Raw genomic sequence first — 24,333 nt, forward strand, 5'->3', positions numbered from 1 at the left:
CACTCATGTGCAGTCCAAATCAGATAGAAACATTGTCGATATTTTTCTGCAAGGAGTCTAGACAGAGTGCAGCTAACCTGCTAAGAATTACAGAGCAAAGGCTTGGACACATGGAATAGATGGTTCTTAACTTTATGCTAAGGTCCAAATCTAGATTTAGAGATGAATTTTATTTTTTAAAATTTGTATTTTAAAGATAAAAGGGAATTCAGCTTAATGAGGTAAGTCAAAAAGGAAGCTGTCAGGTATGCATTAAAATAAGTTACGCTAAAGTGGTTTGAAATTGTGTTTAACATTAAACTGGCAATTTATGGATACCTTTTAAAAAAAGATATAACACTTAGGCAACTGTAACTGTAAAGAAACCTCTGTTTAATAGCAAAGCTGGCTTTCAGTTTCTCCTCAGGCCTGTGGTCCATAATCCCTGGAATCTGGACATTGATTTTTCCCCCCAATAATAGATAATGTATTCCTCTGATTAATATAAAGTTCTGGTTTCAGCTTATTAATATAGTTCTCTGAAGACCCAATAGAATCCTAAGAGTGTCCCACTTTCAAATGATTGTCCTCAGATTTACAGAAACATATTAACAATTGACATAAAAATCAGACCTTTATATATGGGAAACCTGCTTTGCTATTGAATTAGTTAATATTTTTATCTTACATTCACAACAAAAATAAAATACAGTGTGTCTAAAATAAAGCAGCTTCTCACTCAAGGTTTGCACCCCATAACCTACTCTGAAACTGAAATTATCAATGCAAACAGCTGACTCAAATAGTGAACCACACTGTAGGATGCCATATCTCAAGATATATCCCCCTAGGGCTCTGTATGATCATGCTGATAGGTTAGTTCTTCCCCTATAATTAAATTAGCAGAGTTTCTTTGTGCCTGGTACTTTTTCTAGGGACAAGGACAGAAACTGCTAAGCCTGCAGATGAGAAAAGCAGTAGCTGTCATTAACTTCCCTGTCCCTGAATAGAATAATTATGGATATTCAGGAAAGAATCCACTCCATTGGTTTTCAAATGCTTTGACCTGCCAGGGTTGAGGCAATGCTCCAGCAGGAAAGTGAGAAGCTCTTCTTAATTACTGTTGTGTTAAGACTGAGCAACTCTAGGTCAGGGGCTTTTCTTCATCTTCTTTATGTTCCCCATGCCCAATAGAATGCCTTGCATAGAAAACATGCTTAGTAAGTGTTTAATGAATGAATGTGTAAATCAATAGGGAGTTTAGGACTCTGCCCTTCTATATTCATCTAGGGCTGTTGAGACACAGGATGATCAACTTTAAGAGAGTTTTTCTAAGGACATCCTGCTATTTTCTGTGAATGTGCACATGGGGTTAGCTTAACAACAGCTTTACTTTGGAAAGCTATGCTTATTCATGGTCTGAGGCATTTCACAACATATCATTCCCATTGCCCAGTGCAAATTCCACCACCTGGCATTCCTAGTAGTTACTCTTGTTCTATGTGGTTTTCCTCTCCTCCCTTAGCTATTCTACCTTTAAATTTAATCAGGGTCTCAGCATTTGTAACTTTTAGTCAACTGCACAGTATTTTGTTTGTTTTTTAAATCTTTTAATCTTTTTTTTTTGAAGCAGAGTAAATGTTTCATGTAAAGTTGCTTGCTTAAAGACAGAAAATGTGCAGGCGACCTCGAGGAGAGACGCCTTGAAAATTTAAGTTTTATTTGAAGAGAGAAAGTGCACACTCAGAGAAAGGGGAGTGTGGGCTACTTCGGGGAGAGAGGCACGCTGAAACATTGGGAAAAAGTTAGAGCTGTGCACTCAGAAAGTGCAGGCAAACTCAGAGAGAGAAGCCAATCTTTTCTTGTCTTTTAAAAATCTTTTTCTCTTTTATAGTTCTGAACATGAGGCCAATTTGAAAAGCCACAGCTGTCCCAAGGTTTAATGGGTGAAAACTCATTCGCGTGAATGGACACTGATGCAGCAGTCCCAACTCCTGGAAATGTTTTCTATGCGCAAGGGTGAAAAGCTGTCCTTTCCAGCATGTTTGCCATAGCTCCGAACTTGAAACAACCTAAATATCCATCAACAGGGAAATGATTAGCTAAGTAATAGTATATCAATATTATAGAATATTATGCAGCTATTAAAGGAGTGAAAGAGACAAGGTGCCAACAAAGAAATACATTTATAATATATGGTAAAGCAGGGAAAGAACAATGAAGTAGTGGTGGAATAAACAGTAAATCAATCTCTCTCATACAATCCTATTTCTTTAAAAGTATCTAGTTTTTCCCTCTCTCTGGAATGCTCTTTCCCTAGATGTTCACCTCTCTAGTTCATTCACATTCAACTCAGATACTGTGTCCTCAGCTCAGAGGCCTCTCCTAACCACCCTGGCCCTCCACCAACCCACATCACTCTCTACCTTCTTACCTAGTTTTATTTTTTCACAGCGCTTAATCTGAAATTCCTACTGGTTCCCATGCTTACTGCCCTTCTCCTCCTACCAGAAAATTAATCCCATCAGACTGTGCTCCAGTCACCTGCATCATTGCCTGGCGTGGATAAAATGCTCAGTAAACATTTGGGAGAGAAAGAGACACATGCATCTTTTTGTACATCATATAACTTTTAGAAATGTGGACAGTTAAATATTAAACAGTTAATGGAAGGTGTATTTGTGGAGTGGGATTGGATGTGGAGAGGAGAGCAGCTGGGAGAAGAAGAAAGTGCAACTTTGTATTTATACTATTATGTTTAGGTTTTCCTACAATAAGCAAATTGCTTTTTTCAAAAATTTTTAATGAGGTGAAATTTATATAACATAAAATTAACCACTTTAAAGTGAACAAGTCAGTGGCATTTAGTGTAATCCATCTTGACATATACACAAAAATTCTTAAAGCAAGTATAGCAAATTGAATCTAATAATATAGAAAAATATTATACATCATGATTAAGGGAGATTTACCCCAGGAGTTCAAGGTCGGTGTAAGATTGGATGCACTGGAGGGAGGGGTGAGCCTGTCGACACTGATGATGTGCCAAAGTCCCCAGCTGCTGCCCCCTCCCAACCTGAAAAACGTGCCTTAGGCTAGCCAATCCTCCCGCCACTGTAAATCTAAGCTCTGCCTCCCCCTACCTTCTTTAAAAACTCGCTGCCTGCCCTGCTGAGCATGACTTCCCTGGTCTGTGACTAGCCAGACTGGGGAACATGGCCAGGGATTGCACTCAAATAAAGTGCCTGGCCCTTTGTTGCCTCTCGTCGCCTGCTTATTTTCGTTAGAATTTACCTTACAGTCAGTTTAATGTTAAAAAATTAATCAGTGCAATTCAACATATTAACAGACTTTAAAAGAAAAACATTATCATTCAATTGATGCAGTAAAGATATAAAATCCAATATCAATTGCTGATAAAAACTCTCAGCAGAGGAACTGAACAGACACTTCTCCAAAGAAGAAATTCAGATGGCCAACAGTCACATGAAAAGATGCTCCACATTGCTAAATCATCAGAGAAATACAAATTAAAACCACAATGAGATATCACCTCACACCAGTTAGGATGGCCACCATCCAAAAGACAAACAACAACAAATGTTGGTGAGGATGTGGAGAAAGGGGAACCCTCCTACACTGCTGGTGGGAATGTAAACTAGTTCAACCATTGTGGAAAGCAGTATGGAGGTTCCTCAAAAAACTAAAAATAGAATACCATTTGACCTGGGAATTCCACTCCTAGGAATTTACCCCAAGAATGCAGGAGCCCAGTTTGGAAAAGACATATGCACCCCTATGCTTACTGCAGCACTATTTACAATAGCCAAGAAATGGAAGCAACCTAAAAGTCCATCAATAGATGAATGGATAAAGACGATGTGGTACATATACACAATGGAATATTATTCAGCCATAAGAAGAAAGTAAATCCTACCATTTGCAACAACATGGATGGAGCTAGAGGGTATTATGTTCAGTGAAATAAGCCAGGCGGAGAAAGACAAGTATCAAATGATTTCACTCATCTGTGGAGTATAAGAACAAAGAAAAAAACTGAAGGAGCAAAACAGCAGCAGATTCATAGAACCCAAGAATGGACTAACAGTTACTAAAGGGAAAGAGACTGGGGAGGATGGGTGGGAAGGGAGGGATAAGGGAGGGCAGTAAAAAAGAAAGGGGCACCATGATTAGCATGTATAATGTGGGGGGTGGTCATGAGGAGGGCTGTACAACACAGAGAAGACAAGTAGTGATTCTACAGCATCTTACTACGCTGATGGACAGTGACTGTAATGGGGTATGTGGGGGGGACTTGGTGATGGGGGGAGTCTAGTAAACAAATTGTTCCTTATGTAATTGTAGATTAATGATGCCAAAATAAATCAAAAAAAGAAGATGTGGTACATACACACAATGGAATATTATTCAGCCATAAGAAGAAAAGAAATCCTACCATTTGCAACATGGATGGAGCTAGAGAGTATTATGCTCAGTGCAATAAGCCAGGCAGAGAAAGACAGGTATCAAATGATTTCACTCATCTGTGGAATATAAGAACAAAGAAAAAACTGAAGGAGCAAAACAGCAGCAGACTCACAGAACCCAAGAATGGACTAACAGTTTCCAAAGGGAAAGGGACTGGGGAGGATGGGTGGGAAGAGAAGGATAAGGGGGAAAGAGGGGCATTACAGTTAGCATACATAATGTAGTGATGGGGGACAAGGGAAAGGCAGTATATACAGAGAAGACAAGTAATGATTCTCTAGCATCTTATTATGCTGATGGACAGTGACTGTAATGGGGTATGTGGGGGGGACTTGATAATAGGGGAAGTCTAGTAACCATAATGTTCAAGTAATTGTACATTAATGATACCAAAACAAAAATAAATAAATAAATAAATAAACTCTCAGCAGCGTAGGAGTAGAAGATGTGAAGAATTTGGCTTTGACTGTAGAAAGGCCTGGCCTGTGTCCCTGACTCCAGGGAGGTAAGCTCTAAACTTTTGGAATTTTCCAAGTAAAAGTGTGCCTTTGTTACTCATGGTAGTCCCCTTAGACCACACTTGGAAGTTTAAACTAAAAGGGTGACTCATAGTGTGTTCCTTGGGTCATGTGATATCAGCTTGACCAGGAACTGGAGAGGAGGCAGAATACTGAATTCAACCACATAGGCAGTTAAGTATGCCTGTAGAATGAAGCTCCAATAAAAACTCAACACCAAAGCATAAGTGAATTTCCTAGATGGGCAATATTGGTGCATACCATTACATGTTGATGCTGAGAGAGTAGCATGTCCTAAGGACAATGGAATAGGAGTAAATCTTTGTGAGCTGGAGTTAGGCAAAATCTTTTTACACATGATACCAAAACACAAGCAACCAAGGAAAAGATAGAAAATTTGATCTCATCAAAATTTAAAACTTTTGTATTTCAAAGGACACCATTAAGAATGAGAAAAGACAACCTACTGAACAGAAGAATACATTTTTTTGAAAATTGTATATCTGATAAGGGACCTATATGTAGAATAGATGAAGAACTCTTACAACTCAGTAATGAAAAAACAGCCCAATTAAAAGCTGGGCCTGGGATCTGAATAGACATTTCTCCAAAGAAGATGGCCAATAAATACATGAATGCTCAATATAATTAGTCATCAGGGAAATACAAAACAAAACCACAAGATACCATTTCATATCCACCAGGATGGCTAGAATATAAAAAGAGAAATAACAAAGTAACAAGTGTCTGTAAGGATGTGGAGAAATTGGAACCCTCATACATTTAAAACTGGTGCAGCCACTTTGGAAAATAGTCTGGCAGCAACTCAAAGGTTAAATATAGAGTTACAATATGACCCAGTAATGCATCTAAGAGAAATGAAAATACATCCATACAGAAACTTATACACAAATATTCATAGCAGCATTATTCATAATAGCCCAAAAGTGGAAGCAGTCCAAATATCCATCGTATTGTCAGGGTTGTCCAGAGTAACTGAACCAATATGGTATATATAGATATATACAGGAGATTTATTAGAGTAATTGGCTCACTCAGTTATGGAGCTGAGAGGTCTCACAATCTGCCATCCACAAACTGGAAAACCAGAAAAACAGGAGTGTAATTCATTCTGAATCCAAAAGCCTGAGAACCAGGAGAGCCATTGGTGTAACTCCCAGTTAGAGGCTAAGGGCTCGAGAACCAGGAGCTCTGGTGTCTGAGAACAGGAACAGATGGGGAGGAAGGCCTGGTGTGGAGACCTGGTGAGGTGCTTCCTCATTAGCAATATACAGGAGCCTGGAGACCAGCTTTGGAGAGCCCCTGAGCAGAGATCAGCGCCAAGGGATGCTGAAAAAGCATGACTCAGCAGGCTATGGCCCTACACGGATGAGGTCATTACAGTTGGTTATCCTGCATACCAGACAACAGAGGAACCACTGAAGAGGTACATGACAATTTAAGAAAATATTATAAGCACTTGAAGAGATACAAGTAGTGTAACAAAAAAAAATATTTTCTGGAACTAAAAAATATTATTTTCAAGGAAAAAATCAGTATATGTATTAAAAGAGAGAAGGCTGGTCATTGTTGAGACTCAAATTGGTGACTTGGTAGAACAAATGGAAAAAATATTTTAAAGCACAGAGCACATAATATGAAGAGATGGAAATAATGAGGATAATATGAGACTTGGATAATAGACCCAGTAGTCCTAACATTCAAATATATTAGTTCCAAAAGAAAAAGCATAGATGGAGAGACAATAATTTAAAAACATAAGAATGTTTTGCCAACCTGAAGAAAGGCTGGTTTGCAGACTGAAAGGGCACAGGAAAATAAAGAGAAGACATACATCAAAGCACGAAGCTCCTGAATTCAAAGATTAAAGAAAAACATTTTCAAGCTCCTAGACAGAAAGAGGAAATTATCCACAAAGAGAAAAGAATCACAATGGCACAGGATCATCTGCAGTACTGGAAGCTAAAAGTGGGGATACTGAGAGAAAAGGATGACTATCCAGGAATCTCATATGTCACTGAGAAAGCAGTCACCTGTCAGTGCAAAAGAAAGATATTTGGAGATAAAGGGTTCAGAGAGTGTATCAATTCCATATCTCACCTGAGCAAAATAACTAAGAAAAATTTTTTAAAGAACAGAGAAGAGAATGCAGAGGAAGATGAAGAGGAGAAAGAACAAATGGTGAGCAAGAAAACTGGCCATATATCATACCGTTAAATGTTCATGGAGATTGATAGACATCTAATTATATCTTGAGCCATAAGTACTATACTAACTCAGCCAAACCTAGGAATTGAAAGCAGAGTGAGAGAGGTAAGTAAAAGATTCTAAAGGTCTCTCTTATTGGAGTGGAAGAGGCAGGAAATAAAACATCTTAATGGAATAAATAATTGGTATATTTTCAAATAATGGTAAAGAAATATATATATTTATTTATCAGTGCAAGGAAGGAAGGTAACTAACTATTAAGGAGATGGAAAAACAGAGTAAAATTTCCAAAATAACAAGAAAATAGGGGAAATGGAATGAATACCAACTTGCTCAAAACAACAAAACACAATGACTAAAGGACATACAATAAGATATAAGAAATGAAATCAAATGTGCCATTCATTCCGCTTGTGGAATCACAATTAATTCAAATAAAGACATTAAAAGAGAGGAAAACGAACAAAGAACAGACAGGACAAAATGAAAACAGTAGAAAGATGGTAGATTTAAACCGTATCAACAAGCATATTAAATGTAAATGATCTAAATATCCCAATTAAAAGGCAAGTAATATCATGTGGTATTAGAAAACATAAGACCTAATTCTGATTGCAAGAAACATTTAAAAAATATAAAGACACAAATAGGTTAAAAATGAAACAATGGAAGAAGACATTTTTAAAGGAATTAAAAACTTTATAGCTGTGGAAACTGTGGCTCATGAAATTAAAATATCTGCCTAAGGTCTGTTTAGGAGATTCTCTCCTGGGTCTGCTAAGGGAAAGGAGTCTGCCATGTGCTCTCCCAAAATGTGCTACAGGTTGTCGGGAGTAGGATTAAAAGGGTGTGCAAATGTGAGCTGAAGAAGGAGTAGAGGTGGAATGGGGAGTAAGGCTGGGTTTTGGAGAGGGGGGATGGTAAGGTAGGATAGATAGGTAGGACAAAGTAAGGCAAGATGCACCCAAGAGCCTCAGCCCCTCTCACCACAGAGTCTTGCCTCTGTAGACACAACTCTTCAACTGGGCTTATCAAAAGTGGGTCTTCAACAAATAGTGAATGAACGAATAAACATATAAATGAACCAAAAGAGACACAAATAATTTATTATTGTATTGGATGGAGTACAAAGAACCAAACCCTTCTCAGACCTTGGTGGCCCCAGTTTCTCAAAATGACCCAACATTTACCAAATCTGTAAGGTCCTTCAAGTCTCCTTCCTCAAGTCTGGCCAGTCATGGGATGGGAGAGGGCCCTGTGCCAGTTCAGGGGGTTCAAGAGCCACCACCATTCTGAGTCTGTGCTCAGCTGTCCACAGGTACACACACTTGTTCCCTGGAGTTCCCCAGTGGGGTCATGCGTGCCAGGCCCCCATGACTCAGAGCTAGGTCTGGGAGTGCAGAGGGAGGAGCCCTGGTTCCAGGCTTTGCAGGCAGAGAAGAACTTGTTGGTGTCATCTGGGCAGTGAGGGTTCCTGACCTCTAGCTATGGCAGGACCAAGACTGAGGTGTCACCAAGCTCCAGAAGGTTGTCTGTGCCAGAGAAGGGTGAGTTGTGAATGAGCTCCCTCCTGTTGCCCACCCTGCACATCCAAGATATGGGAGCCCATCACCTGAAACAGGCCCTGGCCCCTGATTGTGGCTGTTGAATTGGACATCAACAAGGGACTGGCTATTGGGAAGGGGAGGTGTGTCCTCCTAGATGGGGAGCTGAGTGAGGATTGTGGTCTTACCTGGGGTAGGGGGCAGTGCTGCCGTGCATACCACTCCTGGCAGTACAGGCTGACTTGGATGCCCTGGCCCAGAAAAAGCAGGGTCCACATTAGCACGTTCCATACTGGGCCCGTGTGCCGGTCATGCATCATGAAGTTCAGCAGCCCTGAGGCAGAAAGAAAGGTAGTCACTCCAGTTCCAAATACCTGTGTTTTGTCTCCCTGGCTGCCCTCCATCCTAGGACACTGGGAAGATCATCGGGGAAGATCGTGAACTGAACTCCAGAAACCCATGGAGCATTCAAGTGGCTCATGTAAAACCAGGATTTTTTAGTTTGTATTTCAGTATCCTGATCACATATGAAACCTCCCAACCTCATGCCAGTTTTCTCACTTTTGTCTTCCTCTATGTGTGCCCTGCTCAGATGCTCCTCTTCACCCAGAAATCTTTTCCCACATTCCTCAGAATACCCACGTGCTGTCCCTTGATGCTGCCTCACTCTCTTCTCCCAAGTCCCTTCACATCCCAACTGTCATAATTCTCATGCCTTGCCCCAGAAGTCATGCACATCCCCTTCTGTTTGGGGTGTGTGACCTTCTCCATCAGTTTGGAGTCTTTGGGAGCAGGAGTCTTCCCTCTGGCCAGTTCCCCCTCCAATGGCTCACAGAGTTCCAAGCTCACCTCCAATGACGAAGAAGAGTATCAGCATGACGGGGTAGAGGAATCCCAGAACAAAGCAGAAAATGTACTCATGGACCATTGCAGAGACCAAGAACACGCTCAGCATGGCTGCCCCTCGGGCCCGGCCACCCAGGAGCTGGCAGAGGCCGGGAGAAGAAGGTGGAGTAAGTCTCCCTAAGACTCCTCCACAGAAAGCCCCTCATGAAGGAAGCCAGGAGGGTGTGCAGCATAATGGAAAGATATGGGATTTGGGAAGGGCTGACATATCTTATTTAAGAGCATTTTATTAGCCCATTGGGCCGTAGATGCAATTTTTAAAAGGGGATATAATAATACTTACTTCTCTACTACTTCTATAGCTTTTCTTCTTCCTTCCTAATTACAACCCTTAAATAGAATTCGTGCCTCATATCGAATTTACTGAGTATCATAATTCTTCCAAGTGTAAAGATTCCTCAAGACAAATGCTGGGCATAGAAGTCACAGGGCATAAATCTGCAAAGAAGTAAAAAGCTAACCTTCTCAAACAATATTGCTTCTCTCTCACTTACCAACTTTACATTTCCCTGTATGGCCCTGGAAGATGACTGGTTAGCCAGAGATGGGTAAGATTCCTCAAGGGAGGAACAACCTAAGACAGGCACAGTCGCAGGGGGGCCATCAGGTGAGAAATTGGGGATCAACAGAGGTGAGCCTTAGAACCTCACCCCCGCTGTTTTGAGAGAAATCTTCTGCATCCGTGGATGTTTTATTGCCCTTGTCTAGCTTGGATTAACACTTAGTCTACAGGCACACACCTGATCATCTACATTTGCTCTCTTACAACACTAAACTATGTTTTCTACCTTTATCTTGCATCTACCTACCACTTCAGCATTTTATTTAAAATAATAATAATAATAATAATAATAATAATAATAATAATAAGGGAGAAATGTGGGATTCACATATAAATTAAGTATAAAAATCAAACGAATATTCATATTTGACCTGATTGTTTATAGTTCATAATGAGTGATCAAAACTGAAAGTTTCTGTGATGACTGCCCTTGTACTGTTCACCATGTAAGAACTTATTCACTATGTAAGAATTTGTTCACCATGTAAGAACTTGTTTGTTATGCTTCAGAAGATTGGAGACTGACGAGAATTAGGCTTGGGGTGGATTAATGATTGTGCATTGAGCATGGAGTCCCCTATACAGAATTTTATTGTTGTTAACAACCATTTGATCAATAAATATGAGAGATGCCCTCTCAAAAAATAATAATAATAATAATACTTACTTCTCAGGGTTACTGCACATATCATGTGTCTAAAAATTCTTGGTAACTGAAATTGCTATATGCATTTTCTTTAGAAGGCTAGGGAGGGGAGAATTGCCCTCTGGAGGGCATGGAGTAAGGAAAGGAAGTTAGATCATAAGAAGGATTCTCCCCATTGGGTTGGGTAGAATGGGGGCAGATGGAAGTCAAGGGAGCCCTTAGGTCTGGACAAGGTGGATGGTGCAGAGGGAGGGAAGGAGAGTGTCCCAGAGAGGCTCTATTAGCTGGGGAGCCTAGGGGTTCTGCCGAGTCCGTACCCACAGCCCATCCTGATATACATAGCTATACAGCCAGTCGTGGACCACCACGTTCCAGGTGCGGTAGTAGTTGGAGAAGGACGTCGAGTTCCACCAGTCCTAGGGCAGGGTAGAGACAAGGTTGGGGGTAGGAGGTGAGCATCAGGGCCCTGTCTCTTCCTAGGCTCCAGTTTCTCATCCCTGCCCCTGACAACTTGTCCCAGTGTTCTCCCACAAGGGCTGGCTACAGGCAGAAGAGAAACAGCAAGCCCTCTCTTCAGGACCTGGGTCCCTGACCGCCCTCCTGCTCCCTCTCTGGGAGAAGATTCCAAAGTACTACTTATACAAAAGCAGTTAGTCCTGGCTGGTCATGGGGTGGAAGGGGACATTGTAACCACAGCCAGCGGAGTGCCTTTTTCAATGTGAGAGACTGACAGCACAACATAGCCACAGCATCCCCAGACCCCTTCTTGTATCCAGCTTCCCAGTGGCCCAGGTCCAGGCCCTACCCGGTAAAACATCCTGTCTCCAAATCGCAGCATCTCTGCGAAGGCATTGAGCCAGCAGTGGAGGAAGGCGAAGAAGATAAGCAGCAGCAGGAAGATGCCTGGAGAGAGGGGACGAGGGATTGCAGGCCAGACTGGCCCACCTGGAGCCCCAGGAGGCTCTGAGGAGTCCTGGCAACCAGGGCCCCAACTTTACCAATCATTTATCAGCAATTCACTAATTCATGCATTCATCAATTCATAATTGCACATGAACTCCATGACAGATGTTGGAGATACAGAGATGAATCTTAAAGCCCCTAGTGTTTGAGTGTTCACAGAGTGATAGGGGAGGGAAAGAGAGAAGAGAGCAACAGAGGCAGAGACAGAGATGGAGACATATCCAACCACGCCAACATATTAGGAGCTAAGCTTGGTGGCCACTAATGTGCTTGGGTGTGCAGAGCAAGGGGTGGGTCGTGGTGACTGATGGCTAAAAAAGGAAGGTCTTCTAGAGGAGCAGGCATCTTAGCCATAGGCCTCCATGAAGGAACTGGATTTCATAGCTGGAAAACGGGGAATGGCCATTGCAAGCCAAGGGAGCGGTATAAGCAAAGGCCTAGAAGCATAGAACTGCATGTCTTTCAAGGAATGGCTGAGCTTGTGGGATGAGAAAACAGGTGAGGCTGCCCAGGAAGGGACCTTGATGCCAGCCCAAGGGTGTGAATCTTACTTGGTGAAGCCAGCAATGGGGAGTCACTGGAGTTCTTGAAACAGGGTAGCGAATGATTTTTCTGTCTGTCCAGGCAGCAATATCAGGGGCAGATGGGAGAGGAAAGATTTGGGTGGGGAGGAGACAGGCTAGGAGGCTAATGTGGAGAGGGGGTGTTGGATGGCAATCTGAACTGGGAACTTGAGTATGAGTGATGAGAGGCAGGGACAGGTGTTAGGGATGATCCACAGAGACAAGGTGTTGCAACTGACTGAAGGTAAAGAATGAGGGGAGGGAGGAATCCCCTGCTAAGCCTCCTCCAGGGTGCAGCCTTCTCCCACCCTGTCTTTGGTGGGCATACCTGGCAGCGTGGCATGCATGATGGAGAGCATCAGGGCCCGGGTGCTGAAGGGCTCCCGGCTCATGTTGGCAAATACAGGAACACAGAGGCGACCCAGGATGAAACAGGCATACAGTACGCAGCCAAGGGCCTGGGGAGGGAGTCGGGGACACACAACTTCAAGAGGGATCACTGGAATTGGACTCCCGATCAGCTCCTGGCTCCTCTTCCTTTAGCCCCAGCCTCTGACCTCCTCCCCAAGTGTCCCCCAGCTTACTCCCAGAAATGCTCCCTTAGCCACCATGAGTCACAAGCCACCCTTCTGTCCCATCTTCTGACCTGGGCAAAGTTCTTGGCCACATAATTCCACCTGACGTTGGGTGTCCTGCAGCAGCAACAGGATAATAGTTTTCTCATCCTTTTATCTTGCTCCCTGCTCACTGGGGCACAGGTTCCGGGGCCCTCTCTCCGAATTTCCCTCAATTGCTCAGGCCTGGGAGGATTATCTGGGGACCTGGAGGTCTAGAACACTGTGGATCTTCCAGAACAGAGATGGTATTTTTCGCTTGAATGTCAATAAGGTGACCAACCATCCATAGTCTGCACCAGACTGAGAGGTTTCCCAGGACGTAGGATTTTCAGTGCTAAAACTGGGACAGTCCTGGGCAAACGAGGACAGATGGTCACCCTTGAGTTAGCTATAAGCTGGTCAAGAACAAGGGGTAGTCTACCTGCCACTTGTTTCCCATGTTTACTATGGGATGCTTCCTGAGAAAGTGTACAATGTCTGGGGTGAGGCCAAAGGACGAGGGGAGAGGAATGACGTAGGGTAAGGTCCCTGAAGGGCCCGGGTCTTTGGCGGAGGGGAGGGGGCTTACCTGGGGTAAGTCTCCCTATAGATGAGTGTGGGGCAGAAGAGGAAATAGAGGTAGCTGGAGAAGCTGGGAGCCCGGATGCACTCACCTGGGGAGGAGTGAGAAGGCAAGTGAGAGAGGGCAGAGGTGAGTGGGAATGCTGGGGGAGGGTGTGGGGCTGATGGGAGGAGAGCTGGTTAGGACTGAGGCAGTGGGGATGCCTGTGGAGGTGGTGTGGGGGAGGTGAAACCAGGCAGGAGCGGCACCTGCTCTCTGGCAGCCCTCTTTAGCTTCCATTCCAGGTACCCGATTTTCTGGTGCAGAGCCTGCTGTGGCCAGAGCCTCACCTGGCACCCACAAATCCCGCCACCCATTCTTTCCTTCTTTGACTTGCTAATATAAGGCTCTCTCTCATACTCTGGGTGTTTGCAGGGTAGGCCTGGAAATGGGAAAGTGCCAGAAGTCCTCGGCAACAGAGGTGCTGTCTCTCAGAGATGGGACCTGAAAATGAGTACTGACTAAGGCCCACAAAGCCCAGGTGGGGGTCAGAGCTCTGCCCTCGGGGCAAGATGGGCTTAGGACACTTTTATGAGGATCCTGCAATTGCTGGCTGCATTCAACCAGCCAGGAGGACTGAGTTCACTGCAGGGCCAACTGAAAGCCTCACCTCCTGTGGCACGAAGGGTCCCAGTCACAGACTCTCTCAGGAAGGAGTAGCTTTTCATCAGGAGCCTGACCTGAGATGGAGTAGAAGGGAGGTTAAGTTGCTGTGTGGCTTTGAACAAATCACTTAACCTCTCTGTGCTCTTGTTTACCTGAGGGAGACAGGCAGATTGTTAATGTGTATGGTCAAAGCCCATATTCTTTTTGTCGGATAATTTTATAGCCTAACACAGAGGGCTGCTGGAATGCATTGAGGGTAAAGGGGTACAGGAAAGGTCAGAGGCCCCAGCCAACCAACCCCTGATGCCCTATAAGGAGTGTGATTATATTTGCCTAAGGATGTCCATTTCGTCAACATTTCCTAGGATCCTCCCCCAGTTCCGCCCCGCTAATGCGGATGGATTAGGTGCCCTCTGTCGTTGGGCACAGGACCCTCGGTGAGGCTCGCCGCCGCGCGGCACCCTTGCCCTGGCCCTCACCTGCTCAAAGACCAGGATGCAGCGCGAGGCTGGCGGGAGCTGATACTCCACAGCTACGTGCAACGGGAGGAGGCCGAGCACAGCAGTGTGGGCGGCCAGCAGCGCGCAGCCAAGGCCCACCCCGAGCATCCAGGCCGCTGAGGCTCGGGGCCTCGCCCACAGCCGCAGGGCCTGGTAGGGCGCCAGCAGAGTGGACAGGAACATGGGGACCCAGGTCACCAGCGCCAGGGGCAGCTGTCCGAAGCTGAAGATCAGTAGGTCAAACTCCAGCATCAGCCTTGGAGTGGAGGAGAGACAAAGTAGACAAATGCGCGGCTCATCCTGGCGTCCTTGAACCCCTCCTCTGCAGTCAGAGCTCTTGCAGATAAACGGAGGTGCCTGGTGAAGGTTGGGAGCGCTTCATCTCTGAAGGTGTTCAGGACAGCACCTCTGTTGCCCAGCACTTCTAGCACAGGGCACTACTGAGGAGACTCAATCACAGAATGGGTTTGCTTCCAAATGACCTTTAGAGCCCTCTGTGCATTTTATGGTGTTGCAGAAGGGCTCAGTACTTTGTACACAGATGTTAGGATATGAGGGGTTTAGAGTTTGATTTTCATTAGTTCTATTCTTCTGGAGTGTCTGTAGCAGTAGACTTGAATTAATAGAAAGCAGGTAGTTGAGTGCTTAGATTAAGAGTGGAGTGTATAGTTTGTAATGATGAAAAATTGGAAACAACCTAAATTAGTAAAGAACTAACTGAACAAAAGCTGGCCCTCCAGACTCTACAGTTGTTAAAAACAGTGGACTGACATGGAAAGATCTCTAAGACAGGTTGTTAGGGAGTGAAAACCAAACAATAGGTAGTGAGTATCTTACTTACATAAATCCCCTCAAAATATGTATCCTTGGTCCTTATGGTCCTTATGTACATAGGGATGTGAATGCATGGAAAGTGCCCCAAACTGTTATAAATGTGACCTCTGGGGAGCAGTCTGGGATTGAGGGGATGGCCAAGAAGGACAATCACTTGACAGTGACTGCACTAGAGGGGGTGAAGACTTAATAATATGAATAATGGTTGAACTGCTGTGCTACTATATTTGAAACAATACCAAATTGTAGAAGATAATAATAATAAAAAAAAGAAGGGCTATCATCTATCACTTTGCGTGTATGTGAACTGTTCACTGAGATTTGATCTTTATAATCCTCACATAATTAACAGCGACAACACTGTCACGCAAAGGGAGAGCTGTTGCAGCTCCTTGGTGCTCTTCCTCTCATGCTTCCCAAGCCCTGCTTAGGGTGAGGTGGGGGCCATGCAGTAAGACCCCCAGGGGAAGACAGCCCTGTGAGGCTCATCTCCTGGTGGGGGGCACTCTGTGCAGGACACAGTCTGCAGTGGTACTGGTGTGCAGGCCTGTCTTCCCCATGTGATGGACGGGCCTCTCTGGCCCCCAGAGCAGCACTCAGGAGGAGGTGCTCAGTGGGAGTTGCATTAAACAGCACTGACTTGGAAAGGGGTGAGTGAGAGCAGTGGGTATGAAGTGTGCACGTGTGTGCACACACACGTATCTACCTCAGGGCAAAGGTCCTACTGAGAAGCATTTGAATGGGGACATAGTGTCTCCAGAGTGGCTGACCCTTGGGGGACAGACCAAGGGCCATCCAAGGCTGTGGAAGGGAGAAGTGTCAAAGCACAGTTTAGGTGGGAAGGTGGTTGGGAGCAATACTGATGCATGTCCAATGGTCAAAGGGGGGTCTGTGTTTTCTGGGCCAGTGGCAGGTAGAGCACTGGGGACCCAGGGGGTCTGACCCGATCTGTGTGTTGTGGGGGGCCTACCTGCCCTCATCAATGAAGTCAATGGCCAGGGTGCTGATGATGAAGACACACAGGCCGGCGATGAACATGTGGTAGATGGTGCGGAAATGCTGCACCTCCATCAGCTCACTGGAGGGACAGGGGCCCAGATGTCAGTGTGGGAGGTCCTCAAGGTCATGCAGACTAGCTCAGGCTCTGTAGACTTGTGCGGATGGGGTCTAGAGATTGAGAACTTCCAGCTAAGGGCTGGGACCTCTGTCCCAGGGCCCAGACACGTCTCATTCTGGTGGCCTTTCTTCCACAGTCACACCCAGGGCAAGTGGGGAAACTGAACCTGAGAAACCCTCTCTCTCCAAGTCCTCCCCCACACCACCTAGGACCTGAGGATGAGAAATGTGGTCCTGGACTCCCACCCGAAGCCCTTTCTTTTCTTCCCATCCCCTGTCTTCACCCCTGACTTACTCAAGCAGGGACTTCCTGTTGATGAAAACTTTCCATTTCCCCAGAGATGGCTTCCAGGTCCTGAATTGAAACAGTTCTGGGTCAGGACCCAAAGGAAGAAGGCAGTGGGTAAAGGGCAGGGCCTTGCAGAAGATCAATACTTGAGAACCAAGAGCAGTAGTACAGGAAGGTAAGGGCTAGGGCCAGAGGGCAGGACCACATAGAAGGTCAGGGTTGGGGCAAGGCCCAGAGGTGGAGGTCAGTGTCAGGAAGGCAGAGGCGATAAGGGGAGAAGAGGAAAGGCTGAAGTTGGGGTCATGCCAACACTGGCAGAGAATGCATGAGATAATGTTTATGACTCATATTCCTTAAAATGGGGAAGCCATTCCCTGGCTTCTCAGATTCTTACTTGCTCAAGGAATCTGGAGGAGTAGAGAGTGGAGGTCCACCTGGTGGTGGGTGGGACTGCATGGCCTCCCATATGGCCCGATCCAACAGTTCCAGCAGCTGTCCCTGGGCTTGCGCCAGCAGCTGTGTCTTCACAGCCTGAAGGGCAAAGCAGGGCAGGGCCATTGTCCCTCTGCCCAGGCAGCCATCCTCTCATTCACCACACATTTCCTGGCACACTGCTAGGTGCCAGGGGTGGGGAGATGAACAAGTACAGGTCCTGCCCAGAGGTCCCCCAAGAATTCATCTCCCTCTGGCTTCCCAGGACAGCAGTGGGGATGCAAGGAAGACCCTTCCAGTCCAGTCCGTGGGTCTGAATCCCAACCACATTGTCATCTCTGACCCTACTCTCTTCTCTCTGACCCAGCCTTCCCTCTTCTGACCTCTAGTCCCACCAGAAGAAGACTGTTCACCGGCTGACTTTTGGCCCCTGCCTTGATGACCTGTGTTTCAAGCCCCTCCATCTTAACCCTTAGCTCTAACCTGATCTGAGGGGTTTGAACCTAAGAACACATTATTTTTATCACCAGGCAGGTCTTTACCCCTCCCTCCCTCCACCCTAGGACATGTCCATCTTGATGTCTGACTTCTGACCTCCCTCACCTCCATGTGTCGGGTCCATTGCACCAAATCCGGGCTTCTGGGCACCTCGGTGTTTCCTAGGAGGAGGGGTCAAAGGGCATACCCCAGGGGGAGGATTTAGGCTTCAGCTGCCTGGTGCAAACCCAGAGGCATCCTCTATCAAAGAAATGCTTCCTGTAGGCTCAGCAGCCTCCTGGCCCCCCAACCAGTTGATATCTAGTCTCACAGGTGGGGCAGTCAGAGGGGGAAGGTTTTTTAAGCAGGGGGTGAGAAGGCTGTTGGCAAGCAGGGAGCATAATGACATTACTGGAAACAGTTCCCAGGGAAACAGGAACCTTTGCCTTCAGGGCGAAAGAGTCAGAAAGGTAAGGCAAGGCCACAGCTCTGAATATCCTTTTTCCCCTCCTTCTCCCAGTTGGACAATTAGGGGCAGAGGCAAGGTCCGTCTTCCCTGACCTCCCAGGAGGGTAGAAAAGATTGAAGGTAGATAGCAGGAGCCCCCTCTCAACAATGCAGCCCCACCTCCAACCCCACCTGGGCTTTCTGCACTCCCAGATGACACTTCATCTTCTCTGGGGAACGGGTTCTGCTCTCCTCTCAGCCCTTCTCTCTTCCGCAGTTGGGCTGCCCTTGGCTCCATGATGTGAGTCTTGACTGGGCAGCAGGAGGCCCTGGTGTGGTGCGTGTTCTCTCCCTTCCTTCCCAGGCTGCCAAGCTCTTATCGCACTCAGCTCATCTGACAGCATCAAAGACTAAAGTCCTTTCAGGAGGAGGGGGCCTCCAGAAGCATGATAAGTTAATCGATACAGAGGGCAGCACTTCCCAGCCCAGGCTCTGCTCTGCTGGCTGTCAACAGTGGTGGCTGCAATCTTCCCAACAACCCAATGACTGCCCAGATGCCCACTCCAAGCATGCTATCCCTCCCACAGGAATGGTGGCCATGCACCTGTGTTCGTGGGGGAGAGGGGGACTTTGCCTCTAAGGCTTATCACCTGGCATGGCTCTCTTCTAATCCCTTTCCCTGCAGCCTAAAGGTCAGGCAGGAGGCAGATACATCTTCAGGTATCAGTGCCCTCAGTTCCCTTAGCCCATGAGATAAGGTGTGTGAAAGAATCTGGTCAACTCGAATGTGCTGGATGCATGTGATTAACATTCTGATGGGGTTGGCACCTGTGACAACCGTGTTGCTGTGGGCCCTCCAGGCAACCCTGGTGCCAGGCCCCCAAAAGTCAGGTCTTCCCTACACCTGCTTGAATTAGCATGTACGCAGAAAGGAGGCAAAATATATGTTATTCAGCCCCTAAGGAATGCCAGGCATTGCCACATAGGGAAAAACCAGATTGAAATCCTCCCTCCATCATTTACTAGCTGTGTATTTCCAGGCAAGTGACCCCAATATTTTAAGCTGAAGTTTCCTCCTTTGAAAAATGGGGGCAAAAGTCCCTATGTCACAAGGTTACTGTAAGCATAAAATGAGGTGGTCCAGGTAAAAAAAAGCACATGACCTGGGGCCTGCCCATGGGAGGAGCTCAAATAATAAATTTCTTCTTTTTCTAGTAGGATGCAATAGAAGGGTAACTACTTTGAGAGTTCCTTTGTTGGGTTCCTGCTGGGGATTAACTATTAATCCTTCCTTTCCCCTTGTGTCCAAAGATCAGTGTTAGAAATAAAGTCACAACCTCAGACCAAGCCCTGGTGGGTAATTGGGTGAGGCTTGAGACCATTGCCACTGGCTGTCTCCTGGGTTCCTAGTACAGTGGGAAGGATGGAAGGTGAGCACAAGAAAGGAGAGCAGCTATGGGGGGCAGGAAGGGGTACAGAGAAGGCCCTGAGGCCCCAGAAATATGAGAAGTAGACACAGAGACATAGGCCAGAGGCCCCCAACACAGTTTTATTAACCCTTCTCAGCCAACACCAGCAATCTTCCCAGGGTGAGGGGGACAGTGGCGCAGGGCCTGAAGCTGGGGTGTGGGGCTCAGGGCCCCTGAGTTACTCATCACTCATAAATGACCCAAGATGACAGCCACATGCTCCTGCCAGGGGTCCAGCAGCACCCCACCCAACGTTAGCCACTGCTCCCAGGGGAACAAGAGGAGCTTCCATCGCCATCCGGGGACCCTGGCAGGGGCTGGCCCATCCGATCCACACACCAGCAGGGACCTCGGCGCTGCCCCTGAGAGGAGCGGCACTGGGGAAAGAGGTACATGGATCAGAGGTGGGGCTGCGGCTCCAGCGGGAGAGGCAGGAGGGGGCCCTTGGGTGGGGACAGGCTGTGGGCTCCTGAGTCTGAGAGTTCTCAGGACACTGAGGTGGCTGGGTTCCCTTCCTTTGCTTCTCTTCTTCACTTGCTAAATCATGCCCATTCTTCTAGGCCAGAATGATAATTCTCCAAGAGTGGTTCCCAGACCAACAGCTGCAGCACCACTAGGGATGGTGTTAGAAATGCAACTTCCCTGGCTCTGCAGGGCTCAGCCACCTGTCTGTTCACAGCCTTCTAGGTGATTCTGACACCCCTCACATTTGCTAACCTCCAAGTTAGGCATTCTAACTCCCTTTTACAGGGTGTGGTTGGTAATTCTGTTTGTGTGGGCCCTGAGTTGGGAGATCCTTAAAGGCAGAGGCTATGTTTTATTTATGCCACTGTAAGCCGCCTACCCCTGTCCCTGGTAGGAACCTTGTACTGGTGGACTGAGAGGAGAGGAGTGACCTCACCTGCCGCTTACGATAGAAGCCCCGATGGTCACAATTAGGCACGTAGAGGGTGTGAACTCCTCGATAGACTTCAGTCTGGAGTTGCTGCAGCACAGAGTCCAGGTGCCTGCGGCATGGGCCCTGGGGGAAGGGAGAGCAGGCAGCTCAGAACTGCTTCAGCCTCTTTGCTCTGTCCAGTCGGGCTCCCGGGACCCAGCAGGGAGACTTCTCCAAGCCTACAGGAGCAGTCTCAGATGGGAGTCTCCAGGGATCCCCACCCCTCCTGCTCCCTGACAGCCCCAAACACACCATCTCGGTGTCTTGGACACCCCCAGGATTGGGCCGGGCAGGAGTGGTGGAGGTCCCTGGATTCCTCTGCTGGTCTCTGCGGTTCACGTCCTGTGGGCGAGTGGTCCCTGCTTGGGGTTTACTTTCCTTAGGATTCTCCCCTGCAGCCACAAGAGGATTAGGGGAAGAAGAGGCCAGAAATCAGCCAGACATCAAAGACCAAAGCCAACTGGAACAGAGCCTTGCTTACCCCTTCCCTCTAAAGAGGGGAGAACATGGGGCTTTTGCAGCAGTAGAAGTGAGGGGAGTTGGAAGGTGGTTCCCTGTTACCTTCTCCTGGCTTCAGTTTCTTTCTCTGACAAATGGTGATATTACCTTTTCTGATAATATCCTCAGCTAGTTTTAAGGCTTATAAGGGAGAAGCACTTTGGAAAGCAAAAAATTGAGAACAAATGCAAGTAACACTGGGAGCCTTTGGCTTGGGGTGAAAGGACCTGACTGTTCCACAAGAAGCCAGCAGGGGGTGCACCAGGTCAGGGAGATGGGGCCGAAGAGCATGGGATGTGGGAGGGGGTCAGCAGGGACCCAAGTGGAATGTGTGTCCCCGCTGTGACCCTGCTGTGACTCAGCCCATCCCTCTCAGGCCTGCGATGTGGTTACTTTTGGGGCACTGCAGTGGGGGCCTCTCTCTTCTGGTCCCCTGTGGATCAGCCCAGCGCAACCTCAGTGGTCCCAGGAACACATGTGATTCAGCCCTTATCCAGGACTGGCGAAGGGCAAGTTACACAGGTGCAGGCAACGCAGGGCTTCCAACCTGCAGGCTGCTCCTGGCTCTGGAGAGTTTCACACATGGTGTCTGGGAGGCCCAGGAAGAGCTCAGGATGGGAATGGGTGAGGAAATAAGTAAGGGCAGCAAGGAGGGGAGCATGCACTGCTTGGAATTTGCCCCAGCTGTAAAATTAGATATTATGACTCCTGAAGGAATGGTCTCGGCCTTTCCATGCCCAAAGGCAATCTCTGCTCAGTCCCCAGGCCTCAAACCTAGAGAGTTGCTCCCCTCTGCCTACTACTCATAACCCAAGAGCCATTTTCTCTGCAATGCTAAGTCTGATCCTTCTTCCTTCACACTCCTCAAACCTTGCCCCTCATTCCCTCCATTTAGCACCCCTACCATGACCATGCTCCCACTGCTTCCTCGGACCCGGCCAGACCTTCTAGGAGGACACTTAGCAGCCTGGACACAGGTATTTGGGAATGAAAGAAACTCCAAGTTAATTCCCATCCCTTGCCATGGAAGAAAGGAGGTCCTCAGATGTCCCTGGGGTGGGGGGCTGCCTGCATTTTCTGCTTTTCCCATCTCCCTGCTGTCCCCTATCTCCCAGGTTCTGACTCACTTCTGTCCCACCCACCCAATGACTCAGCCTTCTATTCTCCTCCCCGGGGTAGGGTGGGGTGGGGTGGGTGGAGAGATCTGAGCAGCTTTAAATTGTAACTCTAATTTGGAAGATTTCTGCTTCTCCCACTTCTATCTCCCTCTTTTGGGGTCCCAGCACCTGCACTCTGACCCCAGTATCATTTTTGAAACAACTCTGGATTTGGGGCATCTTCTGTATTAGACCTCAAGTTCAGGTGTTTTGGACACCTTGATACTAAGAGGAGATATTTCTCAGTGTGTCTAGGATTTTGGAGTTTGCGGGTCCCTTCCCTCTTTCCCCAGGTGACAGATGGGAACATCTGGGTCCCTTCTCCAGCTTTGGGATCCAGGGCTGAAGGTGCTGGGCCATTGCGGCATATAACCTGACCCTAAACCCCACTCCACTCCCCACCTTTTTTTCAAGAGAAAAAAAAGTAGAGAGGGCATAAAGGTTGAGGGCTCAGGCATTTTCCTGCTTTATCCCCACGGCTCCTTGCTGCACCCCAAACTTCTAGCTGCAACCCGCACGTGCGTGCCCTTCGCTGCCCAGATATGCCTCCCAGAACTGGGGAGGAAGAGCGTCAATGGCAGGACCCGGAGCCTGGTAAGGCTGCCGGTGCCAGTCTCCCCAGGACCCTGCGTACAGATGTGCGGGTCTCATGGGGCGGGGCCGGGGTGGGGCGCGGACTCACCCGAGGGCGCGCGCGCCCGGCGGCAGCGGCCACGGCCCAGCAGCAGCGCCCGCAGAGGCGCCTCGTCTTCTTCGGGAGGCTGGCACTGCAGTCCGGGGACGCAGTTAGGGGTGTAAACCCCGCACTGCTGCCCCTCTCTCCTGAAACAGCTCCCAGCTTCGGCACAGCCGTCCGCTGGCGGGGCCCCCTCCTCCTCCTCCACGCAGGCCCCTGGACAACCCGCCTGCACCCCCTGCCCGCAGCCTGGGCACCGTGCCAAGGCTCCTCCTGGCCCGGCGGCGAGCAGCAGAGTTAGCAGCAGCAGCCGGTGCGGGGTCATGGTCAGGGTTTTTGCCCCGTCCACGTCCTCTCCTTCTTGAGCTGTCGTAGCTCAGCTGCTGCCCGCTGCCTCCCCTCTGCCTTAAGTAGCAGCTGGTCAGGGGCTGGGCCCTTTAAAAGCCAGGTGAAGGGGGGTGCGTGTGGGGAGGCAGGGGCATTCCCTTAACTGGGTGGGACTGGAGAGGCCCCCCCCACCTGGGTCCTCCCTCACTCTTCTCTCCTCCATCCCTTCCCAGTTTCTGTTTACTTCCCAAATTACTCTGATTTTTCTTGCTTTGTTCCTGGGAATCTCGCCCAGAATTTGGGAGCTGGACAGCTGGCTGGAGGGACTGGAGGGTGGGGAGGGGTGGAAGAAGGAGAGGATGGGAGTTGGGATGAAGGGAAAAAGCTGAAGTCCAGTTTGTGGGGATACAGGGGACGCAGGGACTCCAGTGGGGAGAGAAGATGGCGGTCCGGAAGTGGACAGAGAAGGGGGATGTGGGAGTCACGAGAGGCATTCGGACGAACACAATGAGAAAAGGTTGAGACGATGGATAATGGGGTCTTGGAGAACTGGCTACTGATGGGGAAAAGCCGACCAAGGGATAAGAGAGGAAGAGCAAAACTGAGAGAGGGACAATTGAGTCTATCCCCGAGATGCTGTGGGGAAAACAGGTGCCGGGACCAGACTGGGCTAAGATGATAGGGGGGTTGGGGGATGCAAGGGGTGAGGTGGGGAGGCCCACCTTGAACGGAACTGTCCATAACCCTAGCATTGTGGTGAGGCGTCCTGAATCTAGAAGGATTGCCCAGGGGCCTAGTATGCAAGAGGGAGAATAGGCTGAATACCTGGAGGTCAGGACTAGGGAGAAGTGGCCAGTTGAAATTATGCTGGGGTGGAGGGGAGGGCAAAAGTCCGAGAAACCCGTAGTGTGGGTAATCTTGGGGCCAGGGGCCAGGGAGAGACCTCATCCCA

The 24,333-nt window shown here is 47.8% G+C and overlaps 2 protein-coding genes across 3 annotated transcripts; both read right to left on the reverse strand.

The window, feature by feature from the left end:
* Positions 1 to 8,296: 8,296 nt before the first annotated feature.
* SOAT2 (sterol O-acyltransferase 2) lies at positions 8,297 to 19,722 on the reverse strand. Of its 2 annotated transcripts, XM_073213488.1 has the most exons (15): positions 18,510 to 19,722; positions 17,997 to 18,052; positions 17,356 to 17,492; positions 16,968 to 17,027; positions 16,527 to 16,634; positions 14,702 to 14,978; positions 14,227 to 14,296; positions 13,584 to 13,668; positions 13,045 to 13,090; positions 12,727 to 12,856; positions 11,678 to 11,775; positions 11,190 to 11,288; positions 9,608 to 9,743; positions 8,947 to 9,092; positions 8,297 to 8,746 (listed from the first exon to the last, which is right to left on the reverse strand). In XM_073213488.1, exons 1-15 carry the CDS (start codon positions 18,613 to 18,615, stop codon positions 8,696 to 8,698), a joined length of 1,605 nt encoding a protein of 534 aa, XP_073069589.1. In that variant the 5' UTR covers positions 18,616 to 19,722; the 3' UTR covers positions 8,297 to 8,695. The 2 variants fall into 2 exon arrangements, with proteins under 2 accessions (XP_073069589.1, XP_073069590.1); XM_073213489.1 differs by lacking the exon at positions 16,527 to 16,634.
* A 119-nt stretch (positions 19,723 to 19,841) lies between these two features.
* Positions 19,842 to 23,489, reverse strand: IGFBP6 (insulin like growth factor binding protein 6). The gene is made up of 4 exons (XM_017669836.3): positions 23,061 to 23,489; positions 20,976 to 21,115; positions 20,688 to 20,807; positions 19,842 to 20,163 (listed from the first exon to the last, which is right to left on the reverse strand). Exons 1-4 carry the CDS (start codon positions 23,377 to 23,379, stop codon positions 20,041 to 20,043), a joined length of 702 nt encoding a protein of 233 aa, XP_017525325.1. The 5' UTR covers positions 23,380 to 23,489; the 3' UTR covers positions 19,842 to 20,040.
* Between the last annotated feature and the right edge of the window lie 844 nt (positions 23,490 to 24,333).

The sequence above is a fragment of the Manis javanica genome, chromosome 10, assembly GCF_040802235.1.
Source record: "Manis javanica isolate MJ-LG chromosome 10, MJ_LKY, whole genome shotgun sequence".
In the NCBI taxonomy this organism is placed as follows: domain Eukaryota; kingdom Metazoa; phylum Chordata; class Mammalia; order Pholidota; family Manidae; genus Manis; species Manis javanica.